This window comes from Pleurodeles waltl, chromosome 1_1 (assembly GCF_031143425.1).
Source record: "Pleurodeles waltl isolate 20211129_DDA chromosome 1_1, aPleWal1.hap1.20221129, whole genome shotgun sequence".
Lineage (NCBI taxonomy): Eukaryota > Metazoa > Chordata > Amphibia > Caudata > Salamandridae > Pleurodeles > Pleurodeles waltl.
The window spans coordinates 434699561-434717256 of NC_090436.1; the positions used below are offsets into that span (position 1 = coordinate 434699561).

General features: G+C 47.8%; 1 protein-coding gene across 2 annotated transcripts in view; it reads right to left on the reverse strand.

Annotated features, from left to right (window-relative positions):
• Positions 1 to 17696, reverse strand: part of BDP1 (BDP1 general transcription factor IIIB subunit) — a 1097554-nt gene that overhangs the window by 828218 nt on the left and 251640 nt on the right. For both annotated transcript variants that reach the window (XM_069224223.1, XM_069224213.1), the window contains exon 15: positions 3969 to 4057. In XM_069224223.1, coding sequence (XP_069080324.1) covers positions 3969 to 4057 — 89 coding nt within the window. The remainder of the gene's footprint in view (positions 1 to 3968; positions 4058 to 17696) is intronic.

A 17696-nucleotide genomic window follows, 5' to 3' on the forward strand; every position in this document is an offset into this window, starting at 1 on the left:
TTCAAATCTATGTTTCTTCATTTGTGAAGACATAGAATGCTCTTCAGTATAGGAGCCTGAAACAGGGTCTGATGTCGCTTGTTTGGGCTCCGAAAACCCTGTTGATGGTTTTTTCGGCTCCGAGGTAACCTTCCTCTTTTTCTGTGCCGAAAATTCTTGGCCTCTATGGTCTTCGGCGCCACTGTCTCGGCGTCGATCCGTGTCGACACCGAACTCTCGGTGTCGATGCTTCTGTTTAGCACTCTCTCGGTCCCGAGGAGGCTGCGTGCCGGTGTCTCGACCGAAGTCGGACGATCTCGACACTGAATGGGCCTTTTTCGGTGCAGATTGTTGGTCACCGAGAATTTGGGTGGAGCCATGGCCGGTTGGCAGTGGCGTCCCCTGGGCCTTCTTTCCTTTTTTAAGTTCTGATCTCGACGTCTTACTCACAGTTTTTGTAGAGTCTAGTTCGTCGGAGTCTGAATCCTGGATGGAAAAGGATTCCTCCTGTTCCTCTTCTGTCTCGAACTGTCGACGCTCTTTTGGCGTGGACGCCATCTGCAGTCTTCTCGCTCGACGGTCGCGCAGAGTTTTTCGGGACCGGAACGCCCGACAGGCCTCACAGGATTCTTCGCTGTGCTCGGGTGACAGGCACAGGTTACAGACCGAGTGTTGGTCCGTATAAGGATATTTGTTGTGGCATTCGGGGCAGAATCGAAACGGGGTCCGTTCCATCGGCGTTGTTCTCCACGCGGTCGGGCCGACTAGGCCCCGACGGTGTGCCGAAATCTACCCCGAAGGGCACTGAAGCGCTTCGATGTTCAATGCGTCGTCGTATGTGTCTATCTCGAACCGGATCGCAACGATACCGTCGAAAATCTTCCGTTTTCAGCTATCTTTCCGTTCCGAAACCCGGAGCGACAGGAACACGTCCGAACCCGATGGCGGAAAGAAAACAATCGAAGATGGAGTCGACGCCCATGCGCAATGAGCACAGAAGGAGGAGTCACTCGGTCCCGTGACTCGAAAACACTTCTTCGAAGAAAAACAACTTGTAACACTCCGACCCAACACCAGATGGCGAGCTCATGCATACAATGTGTATCTACAGCGACAGATGCCATCGAACACAATATTCTGCTGAACCACTCTCAAGGGTGCTGTTGGGGGGAGAGGAGCCGAGCGATTGAAGAAGTTACAGTGCCTTGACAAGATGGCAGCGGCGGGCAGCTGAATGCCGATCATGGGAGCAGGACGTGGCGTTGGAGGTCTATCTGCTCCTGCTTAGGGGCTGTGGCTGCAGCTGCCCCTGAGGTGATCGCTCCTCTGCGACTGACAGCGAGGTAGGAGAGATAAGCCAAGGTTCGTGGAGAAGCAGCGCCCTGATAAAATGGCAGATGTGGGCACCCCCCTGAAAGCAGGAGACACTGGAGAGCCCAGAGTAGGACGGTGAGGGGGGCCTGGTGGCCTCCTTGGGCACTCCGGATGACAATGTACAGGCAGCTGCTCCCTGGACCCAGGCCCAGCCCTGGGCTGAGGCACAGTGCGTCCCTGGACTCCCCAGCTGGGGTGGAGTGGTCCCACGCCCTGGGCGAGTGACAGTGCCCGGAGTCCTGTCCGGACAGCCTCCATGACTCCTGGGCCTGCATAGCCTGCACCTCTGAAGTTGGGTGTGGGCGTCTTGTGATGTACGGGCCTGGGCGGGGCCGCCGGAGTGGTTCGATCACCAGGGAGAACTAAACTGAATGAAACGGCCGACTTCCCTGTTGGAGACCCTGGGTTGTGGAGCATGGTCACCACGTGGAATAGCGTGTGACCCTTAGAGGTGCGCCACTGCAGGGGTCTAACAAGAAATCCTCCATTCTCCGGCTGAAACCTTGTGGGGGCTCCCTCTTGTGGGGGCAGACTGGAAGGTGGGCCTCCTTCACGGGATGGAGGATGCTGGCTGAGACCAACGACATCGCCGGCTACAACCAGGCCCTCTTGAAAGATATGTCCTGCACTCTCCGCAACTGGGTTGCTGCTTACCATTGGTGCTCGGCAGAGGGTTCATTCAGACCTGTGCATTCGTGATCTACAGCCTTTTGTCCTCAACAGCGAGCGGTCTGGTCTGTGGCTACCCCGCGCTCAGTGGCAACCAAGCACAATGGACATGGACTGGCATGCAATTAAATTCGACCTGACACTTTGATCTGTAGGTCTAACAGGTGACAGTCTCTGACGGGGGTGCTGGAACTCTGGCTAGTGCGCATATGAGACTGACGATCTTCACAATTCTGTTGGAATCAATGCTGTGGGCACTTGCACCTGATCTCCTCCAGTGATCTAGCCGTCACTAGAAGCCAAAATGTACACTAATCTAACTACAACCGTTAACAAGCCACTCAGGATGGGTAAAGACAAACCGCTGAAACTTCCCTCCTCCCAAGCACAAATTGTCATTTTTACGACTCCAACTACAGCCCAAGGAGGAGACACTATGCCTCATCCTACCCGGGCTGGATACGACACAAACAAAATCTCCAGGCGATAAAGAGTTCGCATGCAGCAGTGGAGAATACAATCAGGGACGTGAGGGTGGATATGGCTCTGCTTAGACAGGATCTCAAAAATACCATAAACCGGATCTCGGAGGCGGAGACATGCATTTCGTCAGTGGAAGACGAGGTCAGTGAACTGAAGACTAAGGTGAATCACCTGCTCATGCGTACCCATCAGCTCCAGCAAACAACGGAAGATGCGGAGAACCGATCGAGGCCAAACAACCAAGGGAGCTGAGGAGTCCTTGAATGCTGAATTTCACAAGACCTGGCTGAAAACTTGGATGCCATCAAGCAAGTTGACCCCATGGTTCGCTTTTAAACGGGCTCACAGAGCTCTCACAGCTAAGCCTTCCTCTGAAGCCTTGCCTAGGGCGATGATCGCCGTTTCTTTCATTTTCTCCTCCTCTGAAGCCTAGCCCTTTAGGCCTTCCATCGCTATTAAAAGAACCAGTACATAGTCAGGTTTAAAAAGGTTGTTGTATACTGGAGAACCTCCTGAAACAAATGGGGTTAACCCTATATAAAACGCTACTGCACTTCTAGCCTTGTGCATGGGAATATTTCATTCTTTTACAGTCATAAAGAACTCAGTATATTGTGTGATGAGTATTGAGTGCAGGGCAAGTATTCTCAAGGGAAGACCGACAGTCAGACAGATGTTTCAGTACTGTTTTTCATTATTTGAAAATAAAGCAGTCTGTCATATGCAGAATCTACCTAAATGAACCTCAAGACCTGAAGCTGAACTACTTTCCCAAAAACACACATTGAGCTTCTCTAAAAGTTAAAGCAGGATAGCACAACTATGCAAATACTCAGGAAACAAAGAAATAGAGTTGCAAATGTAGATGCAAGAGAGCAAATGCTGTACCACCCATTATCGAGATTGGACGATTCAGCTAGCGGACAATCGGGTGAAACAATGTCATAGGTAAATCACACACATTCGAAAATATCTCATCTCTTTTGTGTTATCCTTTTGGACATAACTGTCTGGATATCTTGGGGGACATGGGCCAACCGAATTGTTAAGTAAGCTGTTTATGATATCTCAATGCAATCGTGAAGATGTATAAGTAATGAGAGAGCCGGAAAGGTGAAAGACAGCTAGATGCAGGTAACTCCAAAGTTTTTAGAAGTAGGAGACACTACACAGCATTACCTAGCGGCCATACATAAAAGAGAGGGATACTACCGCAAGCAAACTATTTTACTTAAGAGCAAAAAACTCCTAGCAGTAGCTGCAGATGGTATAAATACACCAAAAACATGATGGTTACACTGGTCTGTCTTATCAAGTAGTGTGACTTGTAATTAAACAAACAGTGGTAATTAAAATGTGCTGCATCATTTGCATATATAATACAACCTTTCAAAACAAACTACAGACATTAGAAAGGTGGAAAGAAAATGGGAAAATACACAGGCTATTCTACCAACACTTACCTTGATCTTGATTCCTGGTCTTTGATATCATTGCTCAACATTTTCTCTTGCATAGTTTCAGATGAACTGACTACACCAGCTACTGAAATCTTGTTGAAAAATAAATACAATAATTCAATAAATAAAACAAATATAGTGCAGCATGGATAATCTTTCAATGCTTAACTGAAAACACAGAACACTTTCTCAAACATCTTGAGTAAATCATTTTCATATTATGAAGTTCCTTTCCAAAATATTAAAATGTCTAATAAATACAAGTGACATGAATTTGAAACAAAAATTAGAAAGCAGTAGGAGGAACATAAAAAGGCAATGGTACAAGGCGTAAGATATCAAGGGATCAACAACAGCTATTTCAGCTGCATTCTAACATGTACCCACAGTTCAATCCGCATCCATCCAGTGCCAGGAACAACTTTTTGGTGAAAAGTATAAGAAACTGAAAACAATACTGCACAACCACGTCTCACGAATGCCTTTACATCATACCTTAGGCATCCCATTATGTCACTTTGAAGCATTTTCTCAACAAACTGCAAATAAAAAGATGGCCATTGTTTTCTGCGTAATGTTAAATCTCACTGCAGAACAAACATCACCACATGTTTTAACTCCGATTTTATGTCTGGGAGACTCTCTTCAACAGGTACTAGACAGAAGCAAGATATTATTTGTGACTTTGTGGGTAGATGACAAAAAAGGAAAATTTAGTGTAAAGGATCTTTGAGCCCTATTCAGCGGATGTTTTGTAAAAATTGAGGATTCCTCATTCTGAAGCTGAAGGGCAAAACAGAGCATTCTAAAGGCAATCTTTTTTTTAATGGGAAGCCTGCATAGCTCAATCAAATAGTTGGATATATGAGTTCTCAAAGAATGATGCAGGAGCTGCTGCATTCTGCATGATGTGGACCAATGTTTTACACAACCAGGTAGGCCAAGGTGCAAACTAATAAGGTTGCGTTCACCACCAGTATCTGGGCAGCATCAGGAAGCACGGCACAATGTCTGAAACATCAGAAGGCCAAAAAGCAGGTTTCTTTTGTTGTGTTTAGTTGTCAGGGTAAAATTAGGATCTTTACCAAGCCTACTGATAACGCATGATATTGGCCAGAGTCAGGAACTTACCCATACTTGAGGTCCACCACGAGGGACTCGGAAGGTCAAATGAACCCTCACGCCCATTACTTCAGTTATATCTGTATGTTCAGGGTAAAAGAGTACCCTCTATTCAACTTGTAATGGCCCACATTCAGGTGTTAAATCATAAATCTTCTACACTAAGATCACCATTTAGGTTCAATATAAGTCAAATATAAGTAGCATAAGAGAAAAGGGTTAAGGTGATTAGGAGAATCAGTGGCTGCACGTGTATTGAAGGACAGGGCTTATGGAGGACCACCAGAGAATCCACAAGTAAGAGGGCTGGAAGCAGACAGATCGGAGCATTGATGTCACCTGTTGAGAGGTTGATAGGTAGACTGCAATCCATTTCAAGAGCACCAAATCTTAATAAGGAAGTAAAGAAGAGCCAAAATAAATGAACGATCAATGGAGCTGAATGCTGATAAAAGGTTAAACAGAATTAAGTCTGCAACAACTCCATACAGCAACTTGAGTAGGTTTTCTAATGTAGATATGTGGCACACTTATTGCCCCTTCATGGCTGAAAAACTGCAGAAGCTTAATACAGTATGCCATTACTTTCCATATTCGAAATTTGCAAAAGTGTGAACTGTTATTAACAAGTTGAATTCGTAATGAGATGGGTTATTAGTTAAGAGTCAGTTTTAGGGTGAAGAAAATGTATACATTGCATTGATCAACTGGTTAGTGTTGGTTTTAAACCAAGACTTTTGTTTGTATTGCTATAAGTAATAACAAGAAGTTGCAAAGCCAATAGGTCTCACTGTTTTTAAAGAAGCAAATGTATTCACATTTTCATTCCGGTCAAAGCTCCAATCAGCACTTTTATAATGCAGTCTCCAGGACCTTAAGCCATTACTAGTGGTCCTACAGGTATAACCTTATCCTTTTTCACTAAATCAGCAACCAGGGGACATGCCAGATATATACACTGAAGAGGGAGCACTATGTTAAGTATGATAGGTTAGGTATGTTAGGCCGGTAATTATGGTAGGGTAGGTATGTTAGGTTACATGTGGTAGGTGTAGTTGGGTACTTACATTAATGTAGGTAGTTATGGTAGGTATGGTAGCTTAAGCATGATAGGGCAGATGTGCAATATTAGGTATACGAGTTTGGTAAGGTACGATAGCTTATGTAAGGTTGATATATATGGTAGGTATGAAAGGCTTGCTACTATAGTTAGAATAGAATAGTTATGGTAGGTATGGAAGAACAAGTAAAGAAGGTGTGAAAGGTTAAGTATGTATAAGTAGTTGATTTGGTAAGTACAAGTGGTAAGGTTAGGTTTGACAGGTAGGTTACATACAGTGGTAAGTACAACAGAATGGATATGTTAAGTTACATATAGCACAAAGGTCATTGATGTACCCCCGCATGCCTTTAGGTGGTGTCGATCGGCTCTACGTCCATCATCCTCTGTGCTGGATATGATGTTGTGGTTCTTATATAGTAGCCACCCCGGTACACTGACGCCATAAAGAATACTGACTACTGGAGCATCAAAACTAAGGCCCTGAAAGAGAAGTCCCTACCCCTAGTAATCTGTTTGCAAAGCAGGGAGGATGGGTGGGTTGGTAAGGAATCTGCAACTAGATATTGATTCTACCAGATAAGGCGTTACCGAGCATAAATAACTTGTATCTGCAACTAGAAGTCTCTCTCAGATGTACCTTACCCAAGCAATATCATCCCCAGAGGTGGGTGTGCAAACCAAGATCATACTAGTAAGTCCTGCAGGACCGAACGGGCAAAGTGTCCATCCCTACGGACCTGACTGTCTGGGCAGTAGTGTTTCGTAAATGTGTGCAGACGCTCATGTTGCCACCTCACAGATATTAAGGACTGGAACCCTACGTGCTAAAGCAGTGGTTTCAGGTGTAGCTCGGGTACAATGAGTGTGCAAACTTTCAGGGGGTTGATTTCTGGCCACTGGGAAGCACATTTTAATACAGAGTATGATGCATCTGGAGATGGTCCTCTTCTTGACTGGTCGACCTTTCTTCACACCCATATTACAGGCAAAGAGTAGATCATTCACCCAGAACTCTTCTGTACGATCAAGGTAGAATGCCAATACTTTTTTTGGGTCCAGGTGGCGGAGTCTCTCCATTTTGTAAAATTTTTTAGAAGATGTGAGGTGCGTAAAAGTAGGCAAGGTTATGGATTGGCCTACATGAAAGGGCGTTACCACTTTTGGCAAAAAGGAAGCCCTAGGAGGTCCTAGTGCAAAGCACCACTTTGTCAGGATACATGAAAAGGTAGGGCAGCTTAGATGACAACGCCTGCAGCTCATTCACCCTGCGGACAGATGTAATGCAAACAAATAAGGCTGTTTTCAATGTGAGAAGCCTGAGAAGACAATTGTAGAAAGGCTTGAAAGGAGAGCACATCAGAAATGTCAAAACCATATTCGGATGCCATTGGGGAAAAATGAATAGGGATGGAATTAAAAGATGTGTAAGACTTAAACAAAGAAGGTTGATCAGGCAACCTAAAAAAAAGCAGAAATAGCAGACAAATAATCTTTATGAGTGCCCACAGCAGAGCCTTGCTGGGCCAGGGAAAGGACAAACAACAGGAAAGGGGGTCAATATACTTGTCTGTGCACATTGCACCATTTTTTTCCAATGACTAGCGTATACTGTTTTGGTGGAGGGGTGCCTGGCTGACAAGAATATGTTACAGACTTTGGGAGGAAGTTCAAAAGCTGTCAACTGATGCCACTCAATCTCCATGGAAGAAGGCAGAAACTGGACCGGTTTGGGTGCAGAACCCTCACCTGCTGCTGCAACAGAAAATCCTCGCAAAGGGGAAGTCTGATCTGAGGATCAATGGGACATGCTTAGCAGCTCAGGATACCAGACTCACCATGCCCAGTGCGGAGCCGCAAGGATTACTGGAGCTCTGTCGTTCTTGATCTTCTTGAGAACTCTAGGCAAAAGTGATATGTGCAGAAAGGCATACAAGAGGCCTCAGTTCCACTTGAGACTAAAAGCATCTCCAAGCAGTTGCCACCTTAGAAACTCCAACATGCAAAACTGCTGATGTTGCACGTTCTCTGCGGAGGCAAACCGATCTAACCAAGTCTCTCCCCAATGCTGAAAGACTGTGCACCACTTCCAGAAGGAGACGCCATTCATGATCCACTAGACATTTTCAGCAGAGTTTGTCTGCTCTGGCATTCAGAGAGCTAGCCAAATGTTGAACCACCAGAGATATGCCCTGCTGTTCCAGCCATGTCCAGAGGCGCAGAGCCTTCTGACAAAGGGTCCACAACTCCACCCCGCCTTGCTTCTTGAAGCACCACATGGCAGTGGTGTTGTCCGTGAACACCTGAACCATCTTTCCCTTGATAGAGGGATGAAATGCTTTTAATACTAGCCGGATCGCACGGAGCTCCAACAGGTTGATGGAGAGTCCGGATGCCTCTGATCTCCACCTCTCAAAGATGGCTGCCCCATTCCAGGAGTGACGCACCTGTTACTACTGTCAGATCTGGTTGAGGAAGAGAGAGGAATCTGCCTCTGACCTAATCGCGGTTCGTTAATCACTACTGCATATCTTTTGCAGCTCTTTCCGAGATCAAGACCTTTTCAGATAGATTCCCCTGATGCTGCGTCCACTGGAGCTTCAGGTCCCATTGCAGAGACCGTACATGTCACCTTGCATGTGTCACCAGCAGGATTCCATGAGACCCAGCAGCCTGTGGGTCATTCTCACCAAAATCCAGGATCCAGGATGAAATATCGGTATCATAGCCTGAATGTCCTGGACTCACTGCTTATAGTGAACCCCAAAGATTGCTGGAGGTCTGAAGTAGTCTGGAGGTGGGAGACAACAGACTGGGGTGAGCATCCCTTCAACAGCCAGTCTTTGAGATAGGGGAAGACTGAAACACCTGATCTGCGCAAATGAGCTGCGACCACCGCTATCACCGCAGTGAACAACTGAGGAGTGCTGGTAAAGCCAAAGGTGAGCATGGTAACCGCAAGTAATATCTTAGGGCAGGCAGGATGGGGACGTGAAAATAAGCATCATGCAAGTCCATAGCTACCATCCAGTCTCCTGGGTCCAGGGCAGATAGAATCTCTTCGAGAGAGAGCATCTTGAACTTCTCCTTTTTGAGGAAGAGATTGAGGGACCGAAGGTCTAGGATAGGGTGGAGGCCCTTGTCCTTTTTCGGGACCAGTAAGTAGCAGGAATACAAACCACGACCTACTTCTGGAACGGGAATCTTGTCTTTGGCTCCCTTGGCCAAGAGAGCCATAACTACCGCGAAGAGAAGGGACAAGGAATCCTTTGTCATTAGACTGTAGGAAGGTGGCACGGATACAGGGGTAGCTTCGAAGGGGAAGGAGCAGCCCCTTCGGACTATCTACAAAACCCACCTGTCTGACAAGATGGATTGCCAGCGGTGCAGGGGATGGTGAATCCTGACTCCAACTGGCCCTAGGTAGGGGATACTAGAAAGGTTTAGAGGCTGCTGCTGTGGTGGGGTGGCAGGGGGGATTTGGAGGTGGTGGGCTGGCCAGACCAATATCCCTGATTTACAAGGTCGGTGGATCCCATGCTGTCTGGGCAGTGCGCGCAGTGGCTGGCAGGGAATGGACATGACTAGAGGCCCCTTCAGTTGCCACGGAAGGGGTAAAAGGCAGATTGAGGGGAACGAGGGGTCACTGCAAGGCCCAAGAAACTTGCCATAGCACGAGAATCTTTGCAGCATTTGAGCGCCAAGTGTAGGAAAGTGCATCTTTCTAGCTTAGTTACCCCCACTTTATGCCTGATGTCAGTGTGTTTAGACTGTAGTTCACTGGGACCCTGCTAACCAGGACTCCCGTGACTGTGCTCTCTCTTCTAAATCTGATTGCTGGTAAATCTTTTACACACACAATCGACATACTGGTGGACCCACGTAAGTTCCTAGTACATGGTAGTTAGGTACCCAGGGCATTGGTACACCAGGGGTCTCCCATGGGCTGCAGAATGTATTGTGCCACCCATGGGAGCCCATTCAAACTGTGTCTGCAGGCCTGCCATTGCAGCCTGCGTCAAATGGTGCATGCACCCTTTCACCACCGATCCTGGTCACTGCACCTAGACACTTGCAATCCTACGGAAGGCCCTTCAGCCCAAGAGCAGGGTACATGTCTCTAAGCGCGAGCGTACCCTCGCATGAGATGGGTACCCCTACAAACCCCAAATTCCATTACCTGGGCTTTGTAAGTGTGGTGAAGCCATCTTAAGATATGCAGTGGACACTGGTCAACATGAGTGGTCCAACTCCATAATGGCTTCTCCAAACCTAGGCACGTTTGGTATCAAACAAGTTGGAATCATGTTAATACGCTGATTCAACTGCTAATTGCATATCCCCTGTACTCTAGGGGTTCCTTAGAGGATCCCCCAGTTCTACCTGTGCAGCCTTACGGGGTCTGGCTGCCAGACCACGCTGCTGCCGACCCCTGGCATTGTTCCTCCCTCCTCCTGGTGAGCCTGGCTCAGGCAGAGGAAGGCAGAACAAAGGATTTCCTGCAAGGGAGAGGTGTGGCCACCCCACCCTGTGCATTAGGTGTCTAAGGGCTGGGGTGGCCTCTGAGCCCCACCAGATAGCTTTGAAGGGCACATTTGGTGCCCTCCTTGCATAATCTGGTTTGCTTCAGTTCAGGAACCCCTGGTTCCCACTCTGACGTGAAACTCCACAAAGAACAGGGAAGTGACCACCCCCCTGTCCAGCTCTTCCTCTCAGGAGGTGCATAGAGCTCTGCCAGATGGGCACTTGATTCTGTCATCTTGAAATCAAAATGGGCAGACATCTGACTGGTTAGGCCAGGTAGATGACGTCCCTGATCCCCTCTGATAGGTGGGTCACTTCAGAGAGTCACCAACCCCCTTCTAGGGTTATTTAAGGGCTCCCCAAGGATTGGTCCTTAGATTTGTCAAGCAAGACTCTACAAGGAACTCTCTGCAAGACATCTTCAGCTCCTGGCCTCTGGAACTGCTGCTGGTCTGCTTTGGTACCGAAACACGTCTGCTTATGGTGAGAAGACTCCCACTGCAACATTGTTTCTCCGGATCCTGCAAGAACACTACAACATCAAAGGACGTGCATCCTCCGAGATCAGAAGGACTCTGTTTGCACCTGGAAGCATGAAGGAATCTCCCTTGGAGTGAAGAAGTCACTCCCCTGCATCCACAGACAACATCGACTGGCTGGTGGGGTCTGCCGTCCCACGGATCCTGAAGGCTCTGTATCACAGGTGGTGGATCTGTGGCTTCCTCTGGATCCTGCTCGTCTTCTGAGTAGCTTAGGAGACTGGGGACCCCTGCTCCTTGTTGACTATTACTCAAGGAGATCTTCAGGCACCAAGAAGCACCTACCCCCTGGCACTCTGCAACTCGAAGATCAGCCTATGCCCTCCAACTCCTGCGACGTGGAACTTCTGTTTTGTTGTGCTGCTGAAGCCTCTTTGTGACTCCCTGTGTCCATCACCTGTGGGTCACTCGTGGGGGCTCCAACTTTTGCCAGCCTTCCTGCGTGCTGAGGGCTAGCCTGACTCCCCTTAAGGGTAAAGTCTCCGGGTCCTTGTGGTCTTCAAAACTCTGCAAATTCATCTTCAGCTCCTGCTTGCAATCACCAGTGCTTGTTAGTGACCTTGCTGGTCACTGACCCTCCGGCAATCCAGCGACCACCGAGGGACAGCTAGTAGGCGACTCCTGGGATCTTCTGCAGCTCCTGGACCCTGCAGCTGGACTTCTTCCTTCACCGACTTGCAGGAACTTCAGCTCTAGGAGGGTGGGCATTGCCACCTGCACCAGCTGGGCACATCCAAGAGTGTTGAACGCTCTCTTCTTCCTTTTCAGGTCTTCCACGCCTGGAATCCGTCCCTGGGTTCTACCCACATGGTCCACGGGTTGTGACAGCAGCTGGACAATCCAAGGCTTCCACTGACTTCAGATAGAGTCCCTTCTCCCCTCTGCTTCCAGATCCCCTGGTGTAGGTACTCCTTTCGTTTGGGTATCCTCGGGTGGGGGCACCCTTAAACCTTCCTCTTGTCTGTTGGGTTTCTCAGGGTCCACTGGAAAGGGTCGAATCACACAAGCTCCAACCACTATCCCCTAGTCAATGGGACGACTGGGTAGGTAACTACCTTGCACGTGGTCGATGGTTACACTTACCGTACTTATCTCTGGTGTTTTCATCTACCCCCAGCACCTAGCTAACTACCACACTTACCGTGGTTGGGTTCTCTATTTAGTATTGCACTTACTTAGTATATGGCTTGACCCCAAGCCCCCCCCCTTCACCCCCCTGCACCCCCCCCCCCCAGTGTACATTTTATGCTATTTCTGTTGGTTATCTTGTGTATATATTGTGTTTAGATATCTCCAATGTTAGTCTAGTAGTTAGTGGTGTAATAAAGAATCCTCTATTTTTGCTACACTTGTTGTAGGAAGCTGGCTCTGTATATTCTCTACCAAATGAGGTATAGTGTGCACAAAGTCAAGGGATTCCCCTGGGCTTAACAGCGTCTAATGTAGATAAACTAATACTTTCTTTTGTGGTAGTGTGGTTGAGCAGTTAGACTTATCAGAGGGCAGTGCAAAGCATTTGTTGTACACATATAGTCAAGAAATGAGGAACACACTCAATAACTAACTCCAGGCTAATGTTTTTGTTTTTATGTAGCAAACATATTTTGCTACTTTATTTCTAGAACCAAGAGGATTTTGTTGAGGGTATGTACAGTTCTTATTTTGTATCAGGCACATATATCAAACGTACTTTATAAGTAAAACTTTTCAATTTCAAAAGTTGACACTTTAGTGCAATGTGCATGTGTTTGGTAAGGGGTCCCTTATGGTGGCACAACACATGCTGCAGCCCTTGGGGGACTCTCCCTGGTCAGAGAGCTCCTGGTACCACTGGTACCTTTTATAAGGGACTTAGCTGTGTGTCTTGGGTGTGCCAATTGTGGAAACATTGGTACAGTTTAGGGAAAGAACACTGGTGTTGGGACCTGGTTAGCAGGATACCACCTTACACTCAGTCAACTTAGCATCAAAATCAGGCAAAAAGGTGGGGGTAACCATGACAAAAGGGGCAGTTTCCCACACTTGTGTGGTTCTTGTGAGTGAGTTACTGTCTGACTCCCGTGGTAGTGCAAGTGCTTTACATTCCTCCTGAATAAGCTTCAGTTGCTCGACTCAGCTACCCCTAGAGAGCTTCTGCTTTCTGGACACCTATTCACTATCACCAAGGGTCGTCTGGGCTCAGTACAGGGTCACACACCATAGGTGTAAACCATAAGCTGAGCCAGCCCCAAACACTGAGTCTCCCTCGTCTCCGAAGAGACGGGTGTCATCGAAGGGCATGTCCATTAAAGTAGCATCGACATACCACGAAAAGCCAGATGTCCTCAGTCAGGTGTGGAACTTAAGGGCCACTGTCGATGAAACCACTCTGGTTAGCGAGTCGGGTATGTCCAGTCGGTAACGGATGGTGAACTTTGATGTGTCTCTCCCATCAGCAACAGCCTGATAGAGTACAGCCTGGGCCTCCTGCAGGACCTGTGGCTGCACATGTGCAACCGTATCCCACAGTGTGTGGGAATAACAGCCCAAAAGGCATTCAGTGTTCACGGACCACAATGCTAGGCTGGTGGAAGAAAAAAATCTTCTCCCCAAATGTGTCCAGCCTTTTGGTTTCCCTATCCAGAGGTGCTGAATGGAACGTGCCCTGGGAAGTAGAGGCTTGGATAACCAAGCTTTCAGGGGTAGTGTGTTCTGTAAGAAAATTTTGGTCCCCAGGAGCGAGGCAATGGCAGCGGGCAATTGCCGTTTTCACAGGAGCCCCAGTTCTTGGTTTGGACCAGGTACCCAAAAGGACATCCGTGAGAGCTTCATTAAATGGGAGCAAGGGTTCAGAGGAGGAAGAAGTTTGATGTTTAAGCAACTCTGTCAGGTTACTCCCGACGGCCACCGAAGGCAACTCCAAATCTAGGACCTCCACTGCTCTTATCACCACCACAGAATAGGAAGCTCCCTCCTCCGTAGCCACAGTAGGGGGAGAAAGCCTGCCAGTATCTGGAGAAGTACCCACTCTGCTGGCTTCGCCCAAGTCTGTATGCCAGCCCACAGGTTCCTAAGAGCTGGTATTCTAAAGGGTCCAGCGACCCCACCATTCATCACTGTAGCCTAGTCCATAAGGTTCAGGATCCGACATAGGAGGCAAAGCTCCAACCGGCATCGGAATTGGCATCAAGTCAGAATCAGGGATAAGAATGAAGATGGTGCTGCCTGTGTGGGTGGGGCACCGGGAGCGTAGGTGTCGGAACCAACATTGGGGAAGGTCAGAGTGCTACGACCGACTTCGGTCCGGATCCAGGAGTGGATCTATGGGTGTCCCTCGGCTCCGAGGCCGAAGTCGCCGGTGCGGAACCCGAAGAGGAACCTTCCGACTATGAGGGGCTCGAAGGCACTCCAGTGGTGATGGACTGCCCAAAAGAACAAGTTTATTACCTTCAGTAACAAATTATCTGGTAAAGACATATTCTAGTTGCAGATTCCTTACCTTAGAATTTCCCCCAGGTGTCAGACTGGATCCGGAGATTTTTCTTCAAGCAGTACTCATACGCCGACAAGTGCCATAGGTCAACTCAGCATCCGTAGACGGCATCATGGTCATATATAGGCGCCATCCCGGCTCACTGACATCAGTTTCTTTTCACGACTTTCAATGCCAAAATCACAGAGCCATGAAGAACACTGAGATTGGTGCGCCAGAACTAGCGCCCTGAAAGGGAATCCCTCTCCCTAGAGATGAGTTCGCAGAGCGGGGAGGATGCGTGGGTCGGTAAGTGAACTGCCACTAGATTATGTCTCTACCAGATAATTCGTTACAGAAGATAAGATACTTGCTTATCTGACAGAGACTTCTAGTTGCAGGTTCCTTACCTCAGAATAGATACCCAAGGTATACCATCCCCGGAGGTGGGTCTGCAAATGTCACGAGCGGTATATATTGCAAATCTTCACAGGAGCAGAATGACGCCTTGAACGCAATGGCCCTCTAAAGTTCTCAGTCCCCAATTATATTCTTATCTGGAGACTAAAAAACTGTTAGAGGGGAAAGGGGTTGGGGATGAAAGAAGGGACTGCCTCATCCTCTACTCTGCGCTAGTCTATCACATTGCCTGCTGTTTTTGAGGACCCAGTGGTTATTTTACCAGAGCTGTAAGATAAAGCAAAACATTAATACTCTAGCTAACTAAGTCCTACCTTCTCTATTTCTTTTAATTAGGAATAATCTTTTCTTTATAAAAGGTAACCTTTAGTGTGGCCTACCCCAGTGTAGAGAGACGTTAATGGTAAAAATTGCAATTAAATCTTAAATTAAATGGAGCTTTTTGGTATGAGATTATACAACTTCTGTCTTCATATTCTTTTCCTCTTCTTCGGCACACTGTATTTGATTGAAACGAGTATTGTAGGAGAAAACCCGTTCTTCACAATTTTCACATGACAGAAAATGAATGTCCTTGAAATAACTGCTCTTCCTGCTCTACACAGTTTCCTCAGGACTAAAAAGAATGTTCTAGAAAATATTGCTGTTCCTGCACTACATTTTTCTCATGACTAAAACAAATGTTCTTGAAATAACTGCTCTTCCTGTTCTTTACAGTTTTCTAATGGCTAAAACGAATGTTCTAGGAATTATTGCTCTTCACCTTTTGCATTTGATAGAAAACGAGTGTTCTTCAAATAACTGTTCTTCCTGCTCTGTACTGTTTTCTCAGGAATAAACTAATACTGTAGAAATAACTGCTTGTCACTATTTTTAATATGACAGAAAAAGAATGTTCTTGAAAACACTGTTCTTCATGCTGTAAGGAAATGACTCCTTGGCATGGTTACCCCCAGGCTTTTTGCCTTTTGCTGATGCCAAGTTATGATTGAAAGTGTGCTGGGACCCTGCTAACCAGGCCCCATCACCAGCGTTCTTTCCCTAAACTGTACCTTTGCTTCCACAATTGGCACAGCCCTGGCACTCAGATAAGTCCCTTGTAAATTTGATGTCAGGAAAGGTCTCTAAGGGCTGCAGCATGTGTTATGCCACCCTGGGGACCCCTCACTCAGCACATGCACACTGCCTCATAGCTTGTGTCTGCTGGTGGGGAGAAAATGACTAAGTCGACATGGCACTCCCCTCAGAGTGCCATGACAACCTCACACTGCTTGTGGCATAGGTAAGTCACCCTTCTAGCAGGCCTTACAGCCCTAAGGGAGGCTGCACTTTACCACAGGTGAGGGCAAATGTGCATGAGCACTATGCCCCTACAGTGTCTAAGCAAAACCTTAGACATTGTAAGTGCAGGGTAGCCATAAGAGTATATGGTCTGGAAGTTTGTCAAACACGAACTTCACAGTTCCATAATGGCTACAGTGAAATCTGGGAAGTTTGGTATCAAACTTCTCAGAACAATAAATGCACACTGATGCCAGTGTGCAATTTATTGTAACACACACCCAGAGGGCATTTTAGAGATGCCCCCTGAATACCAATCCGACTTCTAGTGTAGGCTGACCAGTTTCTGCCAGCCTGCCACAATCAGACGAGTTGCTGGCCACATGGGGAGAGTGCCTGTGTCACTCTGTGGCCAGGAACAAAGCCTGTACTGGGTGGAGGTGCTTCTCACCTGCCCCTGCAGGAACTGTAACACCTGGCGGTGAGCCTCAAAGGCTCACCCCCACCCTTTGTTACAGCGCCACAGGGCATCCCAGCTAGTGCAGATGCCCGCCCCTCCGGCCACTGTCCCCACTTTTGGCGGCAAGGCTGGAGGAGATAATGAGATAAACAAGGAGGAGTCACACACCAGTCAGGACAGCCCCTAAGGTGCCCTGAGCTGAGGTACCCCTGCCTTTAGAAATCCTCCATCTTAAGTTTGGAGGATTTACCAAATAGGATTAGGGCTGTGCCACCCTCCCCTCAGGGAGGAGGCACAAAGAGGGTGTAGCCGCCCTCCAGGAGAGTAGCCCTCGGCTACTGCCCTCCCAGAGCTAAACACACCCCTAAATTTAGTATTTAGGGGCACCCAAAAACCCAGGAAACCAGATTTCTGCAACCTGAACTAAGATGAAGGACTGTTGACCTGCAAGCCTGCAGAGACGATGGAAGACGACAACTGCTTTGGCCCCAGCCCTACCGGCCTGTCTCCTGACTCGAAAAACTGCAACAGCGACACATCCAACAGGGACCAGCGACCTCTGAAGCCTCAGAGGACTACAGTGAACCTAAGGACCAAGAAACTCCCATGAGCAGCGGCTCTGCTCAAGAAACAGCCACAATCTTGCAACTTTTCTGCAACTTTCAAAGACCTCACTCTTCCCGCAGGAAGCGTGAGACTTCACCCTCTGCACCCGACGCCCCTGGCTCGAGATCCAGAGAACCAACACCACAGGGAGGACTCCCATGCGACTGCGACCCTGTGAGTAGCCTAAGATGACTCCCACAGTGATGCCTGCAGAGAGAATCCAGAGGCTCCCCCTGACCACGACTGCCTGTAACAAGGGACCCGACGA